Genomic DNA, 18,825 nt, shown 5'->3' on the forward strand with positions numbered 1-18,825 from the left:
TCCGTTTGAAAAAAAAATATTCAAATAAAACGTAATTTTACAGATTTCCAGTCCAGGTTTTATTATATTTGGCTCATTAAATTTATAACCTAGTAAAAATTATAATAAAGTTCATCTTTAAAAAGTGTTTAGTTTGTACAATTGTTTATTTTTCAAGTAGAATTACATCGTTAATTCAAAAATAAAAACTTAGGTCCATATCATGAACAAGTTTCCATGTTTTCCCATACCGCGATACAATGGGACTCTCCAATTTAGAAGGTGAATTAGACTTCCTATTGTAAAACTAGTCCACAAATTAAACGATGAAAGCTTGGGAAATAATTTTACACTAAAAAGTTGGGCCAAAGTTAGAATTATAAATATCATTTGTTAATGCACATTAATTAAGTACCGCGATATTATGAGACACCAGTATACATTTATCTCTAAAATTAATAGTGTTGTCTGTGTCTGACGTTGTGGCAAAGGAAAATAACATTATGAGCAAATATAACATGTTTAGAATACTTTGTATTTAACAATGATAGACAATCACATTTTTTTTTATTTTGTCACTTAAAATTTTGTCTATGTGCTGGGGGCATTTCATTTGTTTATTCTGAAATCTTGATTACAATACTAACATCTCATTATAACCCCCGCTTGAAAAGTGGGAGGGTATATAGTAATCGGTATTTCTGTCCGTCTGTACGTCCATCTGTTACGCTTTACCTCTTATCCGCAACTCCTCTTATACTACCGAGTGAAATTTAATGAAAGAATCTTTATTACATAAGTATTGCCATTGTGCACCTCCTATTTTACTTTTTTATTCGACACGTATTTTAAGTTTCCCATATAGCAAAACATGGGCTTTGCATTATATGTTTACCTATGACGTCACATATAGAAGCTTCTGGATAACATTTGATAGGACGAGTTCATTACCGTAAAACAATATATAACAACACATGGACATTATGGGAGGCAGGGAGTATCATTTAGTGAGTTCATTGCTCACAGTACCTCTAGTTTCCTTTTCTGCAAATTATTGACAAATATGGATTTAACAGTTGTGTACATTAAACTGCAAGTTACTTTTTTCCTTTAGACTGTACAGTTGATTTTTATACCACCTGCTTGAAAAGCAGGAGGTATATAGTAGTCCGGATGTCCGTCCGTCCGTCTGTTACGCTTTGGGGTACCCATCTTTTATCCGCAACTCCTCTTATATCACTGAATGAAATTTGATGAGACTTTCACAGAATCTTTATTACATAATGCCATTGTGCACCTCCTATTTTACGTTTTGATCCAACACATATTTTGGGTTTCCCATAGCAAATCATGGACACTGCCATTATGTTCATATGGGAGGCTGGAATATCATTTACTAATACTTAGCTCATTGCTCACAGTACCTCTAGTTTATTACGATTTGGGTAAATAATTTTAGTTTACTCACATGACAGTACTGCAAAGTACTGGAGAGTATATAGTAAGCATGATGTCCATCTGTCCCTTGATCTGTCCGTCTGTTACGCTTTGGGGTACCCATCTCTTATCTGAAACTCTCTTATACCACTGAATGGAATTCTATTAGAGCAATGAGCTCACTAAATGATGCTCCAGCCTCCCATATGAATATAATGGCAATGTCCATGTTTTGCTATGGGAAACCCAAAATATGTGTCGGATCAAAAAGTAAAATAGGTCACAATGGCAATATGTAATAAAGATTCTGTGAAAATCTCATCAAATATCATTCAGTCATATGAAAGGAGTTATGGATAAGAAATGGGTACCCCAAAGCGTAACAGACGGACAGACAACCCAATTACTATGTAAAACCCCCTCCCCCCCCCCCCCCCCACTTTATAACTGATTGTACTTTAAAGATTAGTTGCTGGAAGAGGATACCCAATTATTCTTCAGAAAAAAATAATAAGGGAAAAGGAAGTGGACTATAGAATTTCTAAGCCGCTTTGGACCTCAGGGCGAGATGCTCCTAATATAGAACGTGACATACAGTACCTAACTCTTATGTTACATCTAAGTCTCCCCCAGATAAAACAACTATCCATGTTCAAAAAAAAGCGTGACCTTCATACATACATACGCTTGATGTTTTGCAATTAGAAACAAAATAAGTGTCCAATCATAAGGTAAAACTAGAGGTACTGTGAGCAATGAGCTCACTAAATGATACGGTATTACCCCTGCCGCTCATATGAATTTAATGGCAGTGTCCATGTTTTGCTATGGGAAACCCAAAATATGTATCGGATCAAAAAGCACTAGCTCAAGCTTTGTTACATGTATCTATCTTTTGGAACAGTAAGTATCTATAAAATGTATCTATCATTTGCAAGCATATCTTGTACTCTCTATATTGTTTTATGGTAACGTGTCAAGAGGAATCTCGTGTTGTTCCATGTTATTCAGAAGCCACCACACCTCACGTCATTACATTCACTGATTCAGTGGTATGAGAGGAGTTGCAGATAAAAGATGGCCATGGGTTACTCAAAGTGTGACAGACAGGCGGGCATACAGACTGACGGAATATTATATAACATACATCCCTACCCCATCCCGCTTTTCAAGCAGGGGGTATAATAAAAGATGCACGATGGCATTATGTAACAAATATGAAAGTTTCATTAAATTTCATTCAGTGATATAGGAGGAGTGGCGGATAAGAGATGGGTACCTCAAAGCGCAACAGATGGACACACATTCAGACAGATGGACAGACATGCTGATCACTATACACCGTCCTGCTTTTCAAGTGACGGGTCTAATAAACCCTTAGTTTTTCAGTTATCCTGGATTATTTTTTTATGTGTCGGGATTTTTTTTTTTTTTACTTTTCATAATTGCTGTCAATAAAATCATCATTACTTGAATAGCATTTGTATTTCAAAATTGCTTCTTATAATTGAATGAAAAAATTAATGTACATGTAGTAGGAAATTAGAGGCACTGTGATCACTGAATTCACTAAATGATACCCCCTGCCTCCCATATGGTTATAATGGCAAAATCCATGTTTTGTTCTAGATCAAAATTCAAAATTCAGATCAAAAAAATTAAAATAGGAGGTACATGATGGATGTATGTAACAAAGAATCTGTGAAAGTTTCATTAAATTTCAATCAGTGGTAAGAGGAGTTACGAATAAGAGATGGGTACCCTGAAGCATAACAGATGGACAGAAAGATGGAAGGACATCCCTGTTACTACATATTAGTGTAAATGTTATGAAGTAATACAGGCAAGAATTGGAAATGTAGACTAATTGTAAAATACAATATGGCTGTAAAAGTGAAGTATGCACACTTAAAAAATATTAACTTACAGTGTATGACAAAATCTGGGCTTCTGAAGAAAAGTCAACACATTCTATATTCTCAAGTCTGTAAAAAGATTATCTCACTCAATCTTACTCTGATTTAATTTTCAACAAAGTAAACATAAAACACACTATATTTATCCAGTGTGGGGCTACACCAACAGAACTGATATCTGTAATAGCTTCCCACCACTACAGATGTATATATATATAGCAATAGGCATCCATAATTATAATGTCATACACATATACTGGTATGTATAGAAATGGATTCAATGTTGATGACAGCACTTACTTAAAATGATCAACACTTAAATGAAAATCTGACAAAAAACCATGTGATCAGCTGTGTTTTGTTACATGTATGTATTACCTACCAGATATATCACGTCATGGTATGAACACGTCTATAACAATTACAATGTAACACAGCTAATATACTGGAGTAGAAAATCGAACTCCTCCAACAATGTATGAAGCATGTTTGTCCTATTATAAGCACTGTATATGTTTTCGTAGGAAGTTCACTATTTTTTAAACTTATTTGAAAAAAGATGCAAATCTCCTCTTGTTTTTCATAATGGCACCATTGGCAAGAATCTCCTGAAATCTTTCATAGGGTGGCAGTCTGTCTAATGTCCCATAAGCAGCTACAGCTGGTTTAGAACGAAGCATTCTCTTGGCTACACGCTGTAGGTCTTCCCTTGTTACCTTCTCTGTAAGAATTAAAGAAATACATGTATTAAAGAACTAATTATTGTTTTGTCTATCATTTTATATACAACTTTTATCTGACATGTCACCCAAAGTTTCCAGCTAAAAATAATTTCAAAATCTTCTTTGGTTTGTCAACTTGAAAAAGTTTGCTTTACAACTGAAGCATGTATAGAAGTTAATATATTTCTATGTATATAAAACCACACGTTAATGAATATTAAAAGAACCTATTTTGCTTTTTATTTCATATACAACTAATCTCATGTGTCATCCAAACTTTCTGAAGTTATTTTTACCATGAAATCATATGTATAGAAGTAACATTTCCGTAAAAATTCACATCCATGATTCTGATTTTTAAAGAATCTATGCAGATATGTCCACATAAGAATAAGTTCATCACACCAGTAAATGACAGTATTACTTCTAATACTGATGACCCACCGATTTCCTCCAGATAGAACTGAGCTGGATTTCTGAATCCCCGACTGAGCACCTGTCTCCCGACGTCCTCAAACATCATAGGACGAGACTCCAGGTTATACATCAGCAGGGACTGCAGCTGCTTCTTGGCACGATCTAATTCCTCCTGAGGAGTCAATTTGTACACATTACTTTCAAAACTGAGTCAATTTGTACACATTACTTTCAAAACTTTAATAACACTTAAATTCATTATTTCTGCTGCTTCTTTTCAAGATTTAATTTCTCCTGAGCAATTAATTTGTACACATTACTTTCAAAACTTAAATATCATAAAAACTAATTATTCCCAGATACATGTACATGTGTCATTAATTTAAGATAGAAAAGCACTTGGAGCTTCATAAAATGCCCCTGACTGCAGTGTCTTAAAGGTAAAGCTGAAGCATATAAAACTTTTAACTTAAAAATTTCCTAACCTTGGTTATTTCTTCTGGAGTCCTTAGAAACTCTGATAAAACAACTATTGCTAGGTCATCCAACTGAAAGAAAGATGTACAAGATTTCTAAATTTCATACATGACTATCAGTAAAATTAACATTGGGTTATATGGAATGATACAATAAGGAGTTAAAAAAAGACAACTAATATTAGCTATAAAACATGCCATGAACTTCATTTTGAATACATGTATTTAAATATTACATGTATGACACAAAAATTGTATACTTACTTAAATATATGATGTTATCGTTCTAGCATATGTATAGTGTTGTGTGCCACTTTCTGAACAATTTTTAGTACTTGCATATACATGTACTGATATTTGAGATTTAACCCTTAATGATAACGTTTGTAGAAAACAGAGTAGCCTATATAATACAGAGGAAATAAACACAACAGGTAGAACTCCTGGTTACCTGGTTAGGATGAGAACTGGCCATAATACAGAACACCCCTGAATCATCATACACATGGTTCATGGCAACACAACCAAACATCCAGTGGTGTCTGAAAAACAGCATTGTAGCATATTTAAAACACCATTTCATGCATTTTGAACCACAATACATTGATATGTTTTACATTAAAACATATTAATATGTTGTTTTCAACTGGGCAGGTTTTCTTTGTTTGAGTAAAATTATACTGGATCTAACCATTTGATTTTATGGTTGAAAAAGAAACAAGAATGTTAATATCATAACTTTAAAACTTAAAAATTCAGTTCTTTTATGCCTTAGAAACAACAAATATTAAACCTCGTCAAATATAAATGAATTTTCCATGCTTCTCTAACAAGTAGCCTTTGCTAATTTCTACCTGTTCAGTACATTGGTATAGAGTCTTGTATACATCCCCTTCCCTGGCCCCCCAGCAGAGAAAGCATTCCCCCCTCCCAGCATCATGTTAAGGACACAGAAAGCTATAAAGTCGTCGTCCTTGTGAGAACAGCTCTCTAATCCCAGCACTAAGTGGGCCAGCTCGGGGAATGGATTGGGTCCCTTACTCACGCTGGACAGGTCTTTATCAATCTGAAAAATAGGGTAAACACCATGGGATTAACATAATGAACAAAGAGTAAAATAAAAACAAGAGGCCCACGGGCCTTATAGGTCACCTGAGTATTGTGTAACAACTTTCAAACAATTAAATTTGGTTCGTGTTTAAACCGGAGGCCATGAAATTCACAATTTACAATTTTGAAAGAGGCACCATTGCTTATCATAATTATTAACTTAGCATGCTTACTCTATTTACTTCCCAGAGGTAGATCAGAGTAACAAAGAGAAAATGCACTTCCACTTTATAACCAGTTGTGAACCTCACCCCAAAGGAACCACTGACCCAGGGCCATATATTTCAAAATTTTGCAAATTTTATCATAAAATGGTTGATTAATATCAAAGAGCAGATTTCAAAGCATTAATTTATTTTCAGACTATGTAACCACCCCCCACCCCCATTGACCCTGGGGGCATAAAAACCACTTTGCTAGATGCACCTTTCTTCATCATAAATATATATATACTTGGATCATTGGCTTAAAACCCAGAAGCAAAGAAAAATATTTTCAAAGAATAAATGTATTTTTACTATATAATCAATAGAGCCCCGCCCTAACACCAGAACCCCTGACCCTGGGGCCATAAAATTCAAAATTTTGGAAGAGGCACTCTAGCTCATCATAACTATGTACTTAGTTAGTGTATTTAATACCCAGGAGCAGAGAAGAAGATTTTCAAAGAAATAATGCATTTTCACTATATAATCTATAGAGCCCTGCCCTAACTCCAGAACCCCTGACCGTTTGTGTATTTAATACCCAGGAGCAGAGAAGAAGATTTTCAAAGAAATAATGCATTTTCACTATATAATCTTTGAGCCCTGCCCTAACACCAGAACCCCTGACCCTGGGGCCATAAAATTCACAATTTTGGAAGAGGCACTCTTGCTCATCATAACTATGTGCTTAGTTAGTGTATTTAATACCCAGGAGCAGAGAAGAAGATTTTCAAAGAAATAATGCATTTTCACTATATAATCTATAGAGCCCCGCCCTTACACCAAAACCCCTGACCCTGGGGCCATTAAATTCACAAATCTGGAAGAGGCACTCTTGCTCATCATAACTATGTGCTTAGTTAGTTTATCTAATACCCAGGAGCAGAGAAGAAGATTTTCAAAGAAATAATGCATTTTCACTATATAATCTATAAGCCCCACCCTAACACCAGAACCCCTGACCCTGGGGCCATTAAATTCACAATTTTGGAAGAGGCACTCTAGCTCATCATAACTATGTGCTTAGTTAGTTTATCTAATACCCAGGAGCAGAGAAGAAGATTTTCAGAGAAATAATGCATTTTCACTATATAATCTATAGAGCCCCGCCCTAACACCAGAACCCCTGACCCTGGGGCCATAAAATTCACAAATCTGGAAGAGGCACTCTTGCTCATCATAACTATGTGCTTAGTTAGTGTATTTGATACCCAGGAGCAGAGAAGAAGATTTTCAAAGAAATAATGCATTTTCACTATATAATCTATAGAGCCCCGCCCTAGCACTAGAACCCCTGACCCTGGGGCCATGAATTTCACAATTTTGGTAGAGGACTCAATGCTCAATACATTCATGCCAACAGTTTGCCTGCTTGATGTCCAGGAGTAAAGAAGAAGATTTTTAAAGATTTCATTAATTTTAGTGGTTTTGGCCCCATCCCTCAGGCCCCAGGGGGGCGGGGACCATGAAATTCACAATTTTTGTTCCCCTTCACCCATAGATGCTGTATACCAAATTTGGTTGAAATTGGTTCAGTGGTTTCAGAGAAGAAGCTGAAAATGTTCAAATGTTAACACACGACGCACGATGGACGACGACGGACGAAAACGGATAGCAATAGGTCACCTGAGTTACTCAGGTGACCTAATAAAACATAAACATGGGGTCTATAAAACCTTTTTAAGGATAAAGTTTAGTGACAAATAGTTGATATGAATGAGACACGTACATTCTGTATCAAGAAATACTGAGTAACTAAAGATTTTTAAATATATGTACTTAAAATGACCTTCAGCTCTCACTGGTACTTACATTATTTGACAAATATTTAATGCAGAATTACATTAAATTCTGATTCAGAAACATGCATCCCAACTTTTATATGTATATTTACAAACAAAAACTTGAAACAAACTTTAAAAAAAAACAAAAAAAAAACTCATCTCTGACTGAGGAGTACATACCAACATTTTTCCTCCTGTGTACTGAGCTACAGAATGATCCACTGATTTACTGTGATCTACCAGGGATGGATCCTCTTTCCAGAGGGGTGTCTTCTTAACAAAGAGTTCCCTGGCCAGCTCCACTAAGCGGTCATGTTCCACCCCCACCCCACAAAGAACCATTCTGGAGGGGTCATGGAAATTGTTCATAAATGTATACAGAGTCTCTTTGTCTATTTTGTCTATGTTTTCTTTGGGACAAATTTTTGGAAGACCCAATGTGTTGTCTCGATAAGCAGCCTGCAAAATAATACAAGATACAACTCTGCATGAAGCTCCGTTACAGTTGATTTAAATGTATTAAGGTGGAATTTTTTTATCTGAAAACATTAAACCAAGAAAATAGAGTAACGATTCTTGATTAAACTTAAGTATAACTTAATTTAAGCACACCGTATCCTTGTTTTTTCTTCAGCTTATCAAAGAAGTGACAATCAACAAGGTCTATGTTATAGAAAACTCTAAAAACTTATAAAATTGATCATTTGTATAAATATTTGCAGTGAAAGTATTGAAAAGAAAAGAGGGAGATACTCTATAGAGAAATGAGAAAGAGGCAAAACTACTAACAGCATGTATTAATTCTGTCATGAGTACGTCTGGCTGTGGACTGCTTTCAATGTTTTCAAGATCAAATGCTACTGCCATTTTACAGTAGTCAATCTGCAAACAGATAAATGTTTTTGTTGATAGTTACCATCTAAAATAACAAAATCATGCACAACACATTATAAGAATAAAGAAAAAAAACATTTAAAAAGTTGCTTGCAAGAAACAACTCTGAAAAATTTATATTTTATACAACTATTTGATTTAAATATACACAAGTTTTATGCTCCCCTTTGCTGAATCTCTTGTAGTCTGTCTACTTTTTTATGTATAAAGTCCAGAAGGTGCCAGAGAAAATACAATCTTTGTTATACACACCTGTTCATCTGTGATGACAGGCCTCATAGCCACCTCTGACAAAATATCTAGTCCCTTCTCTAAGCCTTCTGTTTCAATTGACATTGCATATATAAGAGCATCCCTGAAATCAAAAATACTTTTATTATAGAATACATTTTAAGACAAATCTCAATTCAAAAAGGGCATTAGATAAATTAACACTGGTAAATATCAGAGTTAAATATAAAATCAATATCATGCTAGTGCTAAGTTTTCAACCTAAAAACTGAGACCATAAGACTTCTCTACTTATAATGCTAAGGATGTCAGCATTTTTTAGATACTCCTTAGTCTAACACCATAGTACTGTATGCTATTAAAATGCATCACATTAATGACGTCATATTTGCAAAATAATAATTTAAATCATAATAATTATAGTTTATTTCCAAAATCAGCTGAACTTGCTTAATCATTAAAATCTAATGCTTACCCATGGAGTAAATAATTCAATTTTTAGTACTTGTGTACTTGTACAAAATAAAAACCTTACTGTGAGCATGAAATTTATTCAATTTGTAGTCTGTACAAACATTTTGTTACTCTAAATATAACCTCTATCTGACTGACCTTGACGACTGACAATCACAGACTCCGCCATATTGTTCTAAAACCTGTAATATCTCATCATTGCTCCTGTATTTCGTCGTTGACTGCCAAAGAAAACATACATAAATCAATTCATTTACAACAGTATCCTAGTAAATTAAGATAAATTTGAAGTAAAAATAGAAGTAAAACGAACAAGGATAAAAATATACTGACACAAAATCCTAATTTTTCGATAAAATGTGAAATACCACTGGGATAGGCTACTTCATATCTACTGCCAGAATCAATCAAAACTGAAAAAATAGATAAGAAAAAAATGAAGCCAAGGCATTATCTACCTGTTTTAAAACTGTAAATGCTTCAATGCCAGAAAATCAAATGAGAATTCATTTTTGCAAAATCTATTTCTCTATTGATTTTCCTGTAATAATGCATAGTTTTACATTTTATAAAATTTCTGGGTGCATATCAACATGAACAAAATATATTCATGAAAATAATCACAAAAGATTTAAAGCAACATGTATGATGTACATTGTGTCAAGGAATGTGTTATTTGTGCATTATATTATTAGAAAGAGTTTGAAAAGTTTGGCAAAAAAAGACTTTCCCTTTCCTTTCTTACATAGACATTTTTCATTCTTTATTTACCAGTACAAAATTTAATTCTCATGTCATTTAGGACATTACCTCCTAGTGTACAAAAATGTCCAAACACTTTCTGTGATGCCACCCTGAGTCCGTTCTCCAGGGTTGTGACTGGGGTGTCGTACGTTTCTGGTGATGCAGTGGCGTATTTCAGCTGAGGAAATTCTGGCAGCGGTTCACTCAGTGGCGTGTCCTCATCTCTAAGTCTGTGTTGTGTTGTCGAGAACCTTCTTAAATTTGGTTTTCTTCCTCTGGAAAAAATTAATTTATCTACATCAGACCATCTTTTAAAAAAATGTGTGCTTGCCCACTCAGGGTAAAACTATTAGGTTGATAGGAAGGTGTGAAAATCTTTTTCCCAGAAAATTTCAATATATTCGTTGCAGGGATAAGAGGAATAAAAAAAAAATATTGTGTCCTGGAATGTAAGATTAAAGTTTTTAATTGGGCCATTTTGGTCAGTCATTTGGGAGAGGGCACCCATCTTTTTAAAGATGGCCTCAGAGACAATTTGTAAATTTATATTTCAAGTGCCAACAAAAAAAATCAATTCCCCCAACAAAGAATATACCATTTTTCAAATGAAATTAACTTCAGGTACCATTGTGTAATAGCATATTTCATTTTAAACTCAAAGATTTAAAATAAAACTTGATGTAAAATTGCAAGATTTCTCACTCAAACTTTTACAAAATACCATCTTATGCCTTCTTTTACAAAATATTTGTTTTTAAATGCTATTAGAGTGAGCTCAAACTTGGTTTCTTTTACTCTATTTCCTTCTTCCTTGCTTAAAAATAATCTTTAGAATACTGTATACAGGGAAATAATTTTCGCCCCTTTCGCCCTTACATCGTCTGGGCGAATTTAAAAAGGGGCGAATTCAATATATGCATTATATTTTCTTAAACAAAACGGTGACTGGGTGAAATTAAAACGAGGCATAATTGGTTGCAAGTGTGAAAGGACGAAAATAAAACAGGGCGATAATAACCCTGTATACAGTATTTCTTTCTGAAACTTACCATGTAGAATTAGTAATAATGTACCTCCATTCATTGAGACTTTAGTCAAGTTGAAGTTCTTTGTATTATGAATGAATGACCATGCAGAAGATTATAAAGGACATACAGTTTTAAAACTGAGCAAGTTTAACAACTGTTACAAACTCTTCAAAAAGACATAGGTTTGTGGAATAAAAAAAAACATAAATAAATGGCAGTTGAACCAATACATTACTTACTCCAGTATTTTAAAACATGTCTTCAAATTAACAATTTAAGAAGTTTTTTTTAAAGACAAAAGGCGTGTCAATATAGCATGAATATCTAGTGTAAGGTCGTATTTCATAAGATTCTACGTCCTTAAAAATGTTGAAAAAAATATTTCTTCGAAAAATGTTAAGAAATAATTAAACATAAAATTAAAAAAATAATTTCCCCATATATATTTTTGGAAATTCAGCGTTTATTAACCCAATATATACCGTGAAATTCTGCAACATCCCCGAACACAATTCGACAAGAGAGCTGCCATCTTTGATTTTACGTAATAAACCCCGAGCCCGATCTTTAATTAAATTAAAGGCAAACTTGTGAAAATTGAGCTCACTAAATGATAACCCCGCCTCCCATATGAATATAATGACAGTGTCCATGTTTTGCTCTGGAAAATTCAAAATATATGTCAGATCAAAACGTAAAGTAGGAGGTGCACAATGGCAATATGTAATAAAGATTCTGTGAAAGTTTCATTAAATTTCCTTCAGTGGTATGAGAGGAGTTGCGAATAAGAGATGGGTACCTCAAAGCATAACAAACAGACGGACGGACGTACAAACGGACATATCGATTACTATGTACCCTCCCTCTTTTCAAACAAAAAATAAATAAACTGATTTTCATTATCAATATGTACTGTATACGGTAATAAAAGCTTAAAAGTTGATAAGTTGAAACCATTCAGCTCTCTTGGAACTGGTCTTATCAAAACAGCGCTTATCTGGGAAGAAATTTTTCTTACTCAAAAGAAAATATTCTTCTTTCTGCAAAAATAAAATGATTGAAGCTCCGATCGAGAAGTCATCCAAAATAGGCCTATATAAATAAGATAAGATTTATTAATACATAAGTGATTATAATAAGTGAAACCTGTCTAATCCGACATGCACTGGGAGACAAATTTTGTATGGAAATAGACAGGATGTTGGATTGCACAGTGTTAAAACATGCATGGAAAAATAGTAAACTGGGAAAGAAATTAAACCTTGGAATTCACAGTGTGTCGGATTATTCAGGTGTCGGATTAGACAGTTTTCACTCCATGGTTTTTACCAAATTGGGGCCCTTCAGAGCATACAAGTAAAGATAAAAACATACAAGAAGAAATTCAAAATTGATAGTAGCAACTAACAAAAGATTAATGATGATACAGCAGTTGGGGATTACAACATATATAATCGACATTCTGTACATATAAGGCTTTTATACTAGAGTATAAACATTATTACTTTATTACTCTTTTGCATTTATTTGTTTCTTTTTTTAACATTGCATAATTCGTATTTCATATTTTAAAGATATTGATTAAAAAATTACCCAGCTTGATAAGCAACATGTCATTTTCGTTAGACATAATCCATAAAAAAAATTCTTTATTTGTTAAAGTATCGAAATTTTTATTACTTTTAGCAATAACCTTAAAAAATTCATCTCTTAGACTTTCATGTTTATATAATGGACATTCAATCAGTGAGTGGATCTCATCTTCCACACAGTTCATGTTACACATTCTACAAATTCTTTCATTTCTTGCAAGGGTAGTTTGCTGTCCTATAGAGTTTTTTTTCCATATCTTCCACTTTCAGTTCTGAGATTATGTGAAATTACTCTGAATTTGCATATAATTTTTCTTTGTTCTAAATTTTTTAATAATAAATACTTTTCAATTCCAAAACTTCTTTTTACATAGATTACCCGATAGGCAACCATCATCTCTTTTTTTAAACCAACATTGAAGGAAATCCTCTCTAATATTTTTTTTTCAGTTCTTTCTTTAAAGTTATTAGTTTCATTGATTTACATCTTGACCAATCTATGCCCATTTTTTTGTTTTACAGAAATATGTTACATTTGAAAACCAACTATTTACAATACAACTGTCCAAGATAAAGCTTTCTTTCTATGCCTTGTATAACAAAGAGTTTTCAGGCATGTTTTCCAATCTGTGCCAGTAAGATATAATTGCTATAATAATAGAATAAAATATCGGTTGTCTACCTAGTTCAGATAGAACTGAAATATTGGTACTTCTTTTCCCTGACCCTATGATAAATTTGCAAAATTTCATATGAAGACTAATAAATATGTAATGTACATCGATAGGCCCTTGTATCCCCGCAGAAGCGATTATTCTTTCATATGCTTTAAGCCTAAAAAAAGAGAAAAATACATTATATACATAGAACTTATAAAATATTTTATTTGTTGTACATCCATCGAATATAAAAAAGAAGCGCATATCAAGGGGGGGGGGGGGTTCTACTCAATAAATCTGAATCTGAGCCTCCGGGCCATTCAGATTTGACGTTTTCATTTTTATCTCGATTTCAGCTTTCAATTGTTAATTCCTTTGTTAAACTTAGGACTTGATCCCTATAAGACCGACAGCAAAGGCGGATCCAGGGTCCCCCCTATTTTTTTTTTTTAAATTTTGTTGGTATCCTAAAATCAATTTAATGTAAAACACCTCTTATTTGTTGGAATTACTTTAGTTTTCCGGGGCAAAAAAGCCCCCATATATACCCCTACCAGATCTTTGCCCTGGACCCACTTAATATTGGATCCAAGGTCCCCCCCTATTTTTTTTTTTAAAAATTTTGGTATCTTAAAATCAATTTAATGTAAAACACCTCTTATTTGTTGGAATTACTTTAAATTTCCGGGGCAAAAAAGCCCCCATATATACCCCTACCAGATCTTTGCCCTGGACCCACTTAATATTGGAACTTCAATGCATCCCCAGACCCCCTACCTTCTACCACAGCCCCCCCCCCCCATCCCCCACCTCCCGTTATGAAATTCATGGATCCGCCGCTTGACAGCCCTTAAAAAGTTAGTTCGTTTAGGACCCCCCTCCTTTTCCCTTAGAAAATATCTGCGCTTGAGTTTGATGTGATTTATTGTTACTGACGCACTTCTTATTGAAGATAGATCTTATAATATAATATTGATTTTAATTCTACGAATGAAAAATATTAGCAAAAAAAAAAAAAAAAAATCACTATATTGTCTTGCGCAGTACCTGTAACTATGGAATACTAAACTGCGCTCTTTGACGTCATGATTAGCGAGCGGAGTAATATATTTAATTGTGACGTCATCAATATTGATACATTTTCTGGCTGTCAGAAGAGTTTTTACAATTATTATTTTTTTAATCTTCACTTAGAATTTCCATTATGGAGGTAAGTTTCTTGTTAAAATAAACAGATTATTCCAATGCGTATTTTGAAACCGAAAAGGAAGAGTTTTATTTGTTTTAAGAGTTTTTATTTTTATTTTCAACCGGTTACCCCCTTTTTTCCCCAAGTTACGTCCACATTTTTGGAATTAAAGAGACATTTTGTTCACAATTACGTTTACAAAAGAGAAAACGTGCCTCGCAACTGGATTTTCTCGCTGTCGACCTGAGTCATATACTCATTTTTAAAAAAAATTAAAACAAAGCATATGTTTTTCTTGTTTTTGTGAAATATAGATAAATTGTGAATGATTTTTTTATTTTTCCAAAGCAAAAGGAAAACGATGTGAAGAGAGGGGTTGAGACCTTAGACAGGAATTCCATCATTGCAAGGTATAAACAGTATAATTGAAAATTTAAAATAAGGCAGAAATACAGTCTGTAATGTATGAAAATTGGAATTTATATACATGTACTTGTTAATGTATACGGAAATCATATTTTTATTTTAACATGAAATTATATGAACGTAACAGAATGTTTGCATTTATTCAATTTATGAAACAGAAACCTTTGGGGAGGCTTAGAAGAAGCGGTGACCATACCCCCACGTGAGGAGGGGGCTTTGCTTCCGGGGACAGAAGCACCTATTGAGTTAGGAAGAGGAGGGGCAACAGGAGAAAAGGCAGTTACACCACCGGGAGAAAAGGAATCCGTACTCTCAAAAGAAGCAAACGAAGTCACGAGAAAAGACCAGATAACACAAACACAAAGCCAACTGGAGCTATCAGTGGAAGAGCTGTTTCAGCAGGTCCGAGAAAGAGAAATAAAATTGTGAGTTAATTTATTGTTAGATTGTATTTTTAATTTCGTTAAATATTCAAAAAAAATAAATTAAGAGAGTTAATTTATTGTTCGATTGTGTATATAATTTCGTTAAAAATTTAACAATTGAATTAAGAGTGTTACATGTAGAATGTTTCTATATACCTGATACGAAAGAATTCTTTACCGACACTCCCGGTATATTCAAGAGGATTCGAAATATACTTTTATAATTTTTGCAACCGTCTTGTAGATTATTGAGAGCTGGGTTTCCAGACGCCAATAGCAATGAACAAAGCCAAAGCTATGCCGCAGAAAAACAGGTACTAAGGTTTCTTGTCTCATGCACCCTTAATATTCTTTTTACCAAACCTAAGGTCTGTTTTGCTCACTTAAACACACTACTATAGTACACTAGTATACAAATCAATTCAAATATTCTGAAAAGTAAACTCCGCGGACATCATGAAGGGACTTCATAATTGCAGTCTTGTCTTGTTAATGTTTATAGGATATCTCCTTTTAAAATAAAAGAAAAATCATTTCATACGTAAACACTTTTAACCTTGCAGAGCAAAAGAGATCATCATCTATTAGAAAGATGTTTAACTTCTTTTTTAATTAAAATTTAATTAAAATTTAAGTTTTTCGTTCTTTATAGTCCTGTACATGAGTTACACTGATTATTTTTCAATGACGGTTTTTGCAGACAGCTGTCTATGGCAAAGAAAATTCCAGGCTGGTAAAAGATGAAGATAGTGCCGAGTCACGCACAAGGCGCAGATCGCTTTGCTTTCCTTGCTGTAACAGAAACAGAGCTGAAGTAAGACTTAGATTTTTCCATTAATTTACTTGTTCAATCTCTCCCAATTGCTTAAAACTTTAGAAATTTGATACTGTTTATTTAATTTTTTTTCTTGAAAATTGAATTAAAACTTTTATAAATTGTAGAATGATGAGCAAGAAGAAAAGATCCCCTGTGGACTTGCAGAAAATGTCAGGAAAACTCTCCCTCTCTCTCTCTCTCTCTCTCTCTATCTCTCTCTCTCTCTGTGCATACAATGTATGTAAGGAGTTTTCTTATTATGTCAACGTTTGTTTTAATGCTTACTATATTTTGTAGAAGACAATTGACAATGAAGTGTGCCCTTCAAGCTTTGAAATGAATCAGGAGGACAGTATAGAGTCATTTACCGGTCCTATGTACCTGTGTTGCTTCCCCTGTCTCTACAGAAACCGAGCACAAGTAAGCAACGAAATCTCGTAAAAATCAGATCTCGCGAGTTTCATAACTTTTCAACTTCATATACCATGTATACTTAAAAAAAAATTAAAAGATAATTCTTATGAAAATGATACACCTTTAACTCATTTTGACTTTCAATATACGTATATGTTGTATATATTTAGCCAAGTATAAAACGAATGTATTTCTTTTTTATCAGAGAATTAAAGAAAAAGCCGAAGAAAGGCCTGGATTATTCACTCGAATCAGAAAATTCTTTTCAAGGACCAATCAAAGGAGAAGGCAGTGATCTGAAATTGCATGAAACGAACATTAAATATTATTTATGATGAAGATATGAATTTTCGGCACTTAATCATGATGCCATTTCCAATATGATTAAAAGATTTGATGATAATCTAGATCATGACGATTGCGTCCTTATGTCTAGATTGATTTGAAAACACTGGGAATTAATATATTCTTTTCAAAACCAATTAAGATCTGCCATATTATACACACTCAATGTTTAATTTTGTCAAAATAATAAACATCGCTATACGTATATCACCATATATGAGTATAATGAATAATCATGGATTATTTATAATCTAGTCAATAAAAATGTTTTATAGATGGTGTATTGCGTTTTTATTTATTTATTTATTTTTTTTTTTTTTTTGCAGTTTAATCAGAATAGTTCATTGTAAAAATTTAACCGATTTTACCACGTATCTTTATTTTTTAAAACTAATATAAAGAAAGGAAAATATTAAATGTTGAATATTTCAATCTAGCCAATAAAACCCATTTTTAAAATGTTTTTAAAAAGTCATATTATTATTTAATCTCAAATTCTCAGAAAGAAGGTTGGAGGTAAATACTGAATTTTCCACGTATGCATTAGCAGAATTTTATGTATTTATAATAAATATTATATATATAAATAAACCATATTATATGGATTAAAGTAAATTTAGATTTTTGTTTAAGTTTTTTTTCACAATTAAATATTAACGTTCATGTTAACCAAAACTAGTGCTAATTGTAACGGGAACCGTTACAGATGTTCCCCAAACGCTCCCCAACTCCGTTTTGATGCCATATTCCCTGTTAGCCTTATTAAATAATAAATACCTGTGCATTTTTGACTTTAACAACGTTTTCCCAAAAGGATACCAATTATATTCAATTTTTAACATTGCACGCGTGCCCATGTGAATGCACGTGCATAATGATCATATAATCTTGACTACACTTTCTATATATTTAAATATATTTTATATTAAAGCATTTAGTCCAAAGTATGAAAAATCACTCATTTAAGTGTATTTTTAATTTCATTCGTTTCAAATGTACGCACGTGCGTGCACGTGCATGATGACCATACCTTCTTGTAGGAGGCCCTTATATCTATCTATGTTCTAGATCCCATTATATTTGGTTGAAAACCAAGGGAATTATAGCCATTTCAAGTTTCAGCCAATCAGATTGCATCACACGTGCATACACGTGATTTCAAGATTTTTTTTCTAAACCATATTGTAGAATATCCTAATACATGACGATGTTTTAAATTTCAAAGCATTTCGTCAAAAATCAAAGGAGATATAGCCATTTAAAGTTTAAGCCAATCAGATTGCAGCACACGTACATGCGCGTGATTTCTTGAAATTTTTTGTATATCATATTGCAGGATATCCTAATGCATAACTAAGTTTTAAATTTCAAAGCATTTCGTCAAAAAACAAAGGAGATATAGCCATTTAAAGTTTCAGCCAATCAAATTGCAGCGCACGTGCATGCGCGTGATTTTATGCAATTTTTTCCATATTATATTGTAGGATATCCTAATTCATGACAATGTTAAAAATTTCAAAGCATTTCGTCGGAAAACAAA

At 33.3% G+C, this 18,825-nt stretch overlaps 2 protein-coding genes across 2 annotated transcripts; one reads left to right on the plus strand and one right to left on the minus strand.

Moving 5' to 3' along the window:
• Positions 1–3,730: 3,730 nt before the first annotated feature.
• Positions 3,731–11,965, minus strand: LOC134250319 (mitochondrial-processing peptidase subunit alpha-like). Its single transcript, XM_062732684.1, has 12 exons — positions 11,901–11,965; positions 10,457–10,665; positions 9,980–10,059; positions 9,785–9,867; positions 9,194–9,296; positions 8,837–8,929; positions 8,228–8,506; positions 5,802–6,013; positions 5,399–5,489; positions 4,957–5,019; positions 4,499–4,643; positions 3,731–4,053 (listed from the first exon to the last, which is right to left on the minus strand). The coding sequence occupies exons 1-12, from the start codon at positions 11,948–11,950 to the stop codon at positions 3,878–3,880; spliced, it is 1,584 nt and encodes a 527-aa protein (XP_062588668.1). The 5' UTR covers positions 11,951–11,965; the 3' UTR covers positions 3,731–3,877.
• A 2,845-nt stretch (positions 11,966–14,810) lies between these two features.
• LOC134250310 (uncharacterized) lies at positions 14,811–17,515 on the plus strand. Its single transcript, XM_062732681.1, has 8 exons — positions 14,811–14,879; positions 15,207–15,268; positions 15,443–15,709; positions 15,954–16,023; positions 16,410–16,523; positions 16,652–16,696; positions 16,824–16,946; positions 17,146–17,515. The coding sequence occupies exons 1-8, from the start codon at positions 14,874–14,876 to the stop codon at positions 17,233–17,235; spliced, it is 777 nt and encodes a 258-aa protein (XP_062588665.1). The 5' UTR covers positions 14,811–14,873; the 3' UTR covers positions 17,236–17,515.
• The last annotated feature ends 1,310 nt before the right edge of the window (positions 17,516–18,825 follow it).

The sequence above is a fragment of the Saccostrea cucullata genome, unplaced genomic scaffold (assembly GCF_032062105.1).
Source record: "Saccostrea cucullata isolate Sc308-1 unplaced genomic scaffold, CSIRO_AGI_Scuc_v1 ctg1984, whole genome shotgun sequence".
NCBI lineage: Eukaryota > Metazoa > Mollusca > Bivalvia > Ostreida > Ostreidae > Saccostrea > Saccostrea cuccullata.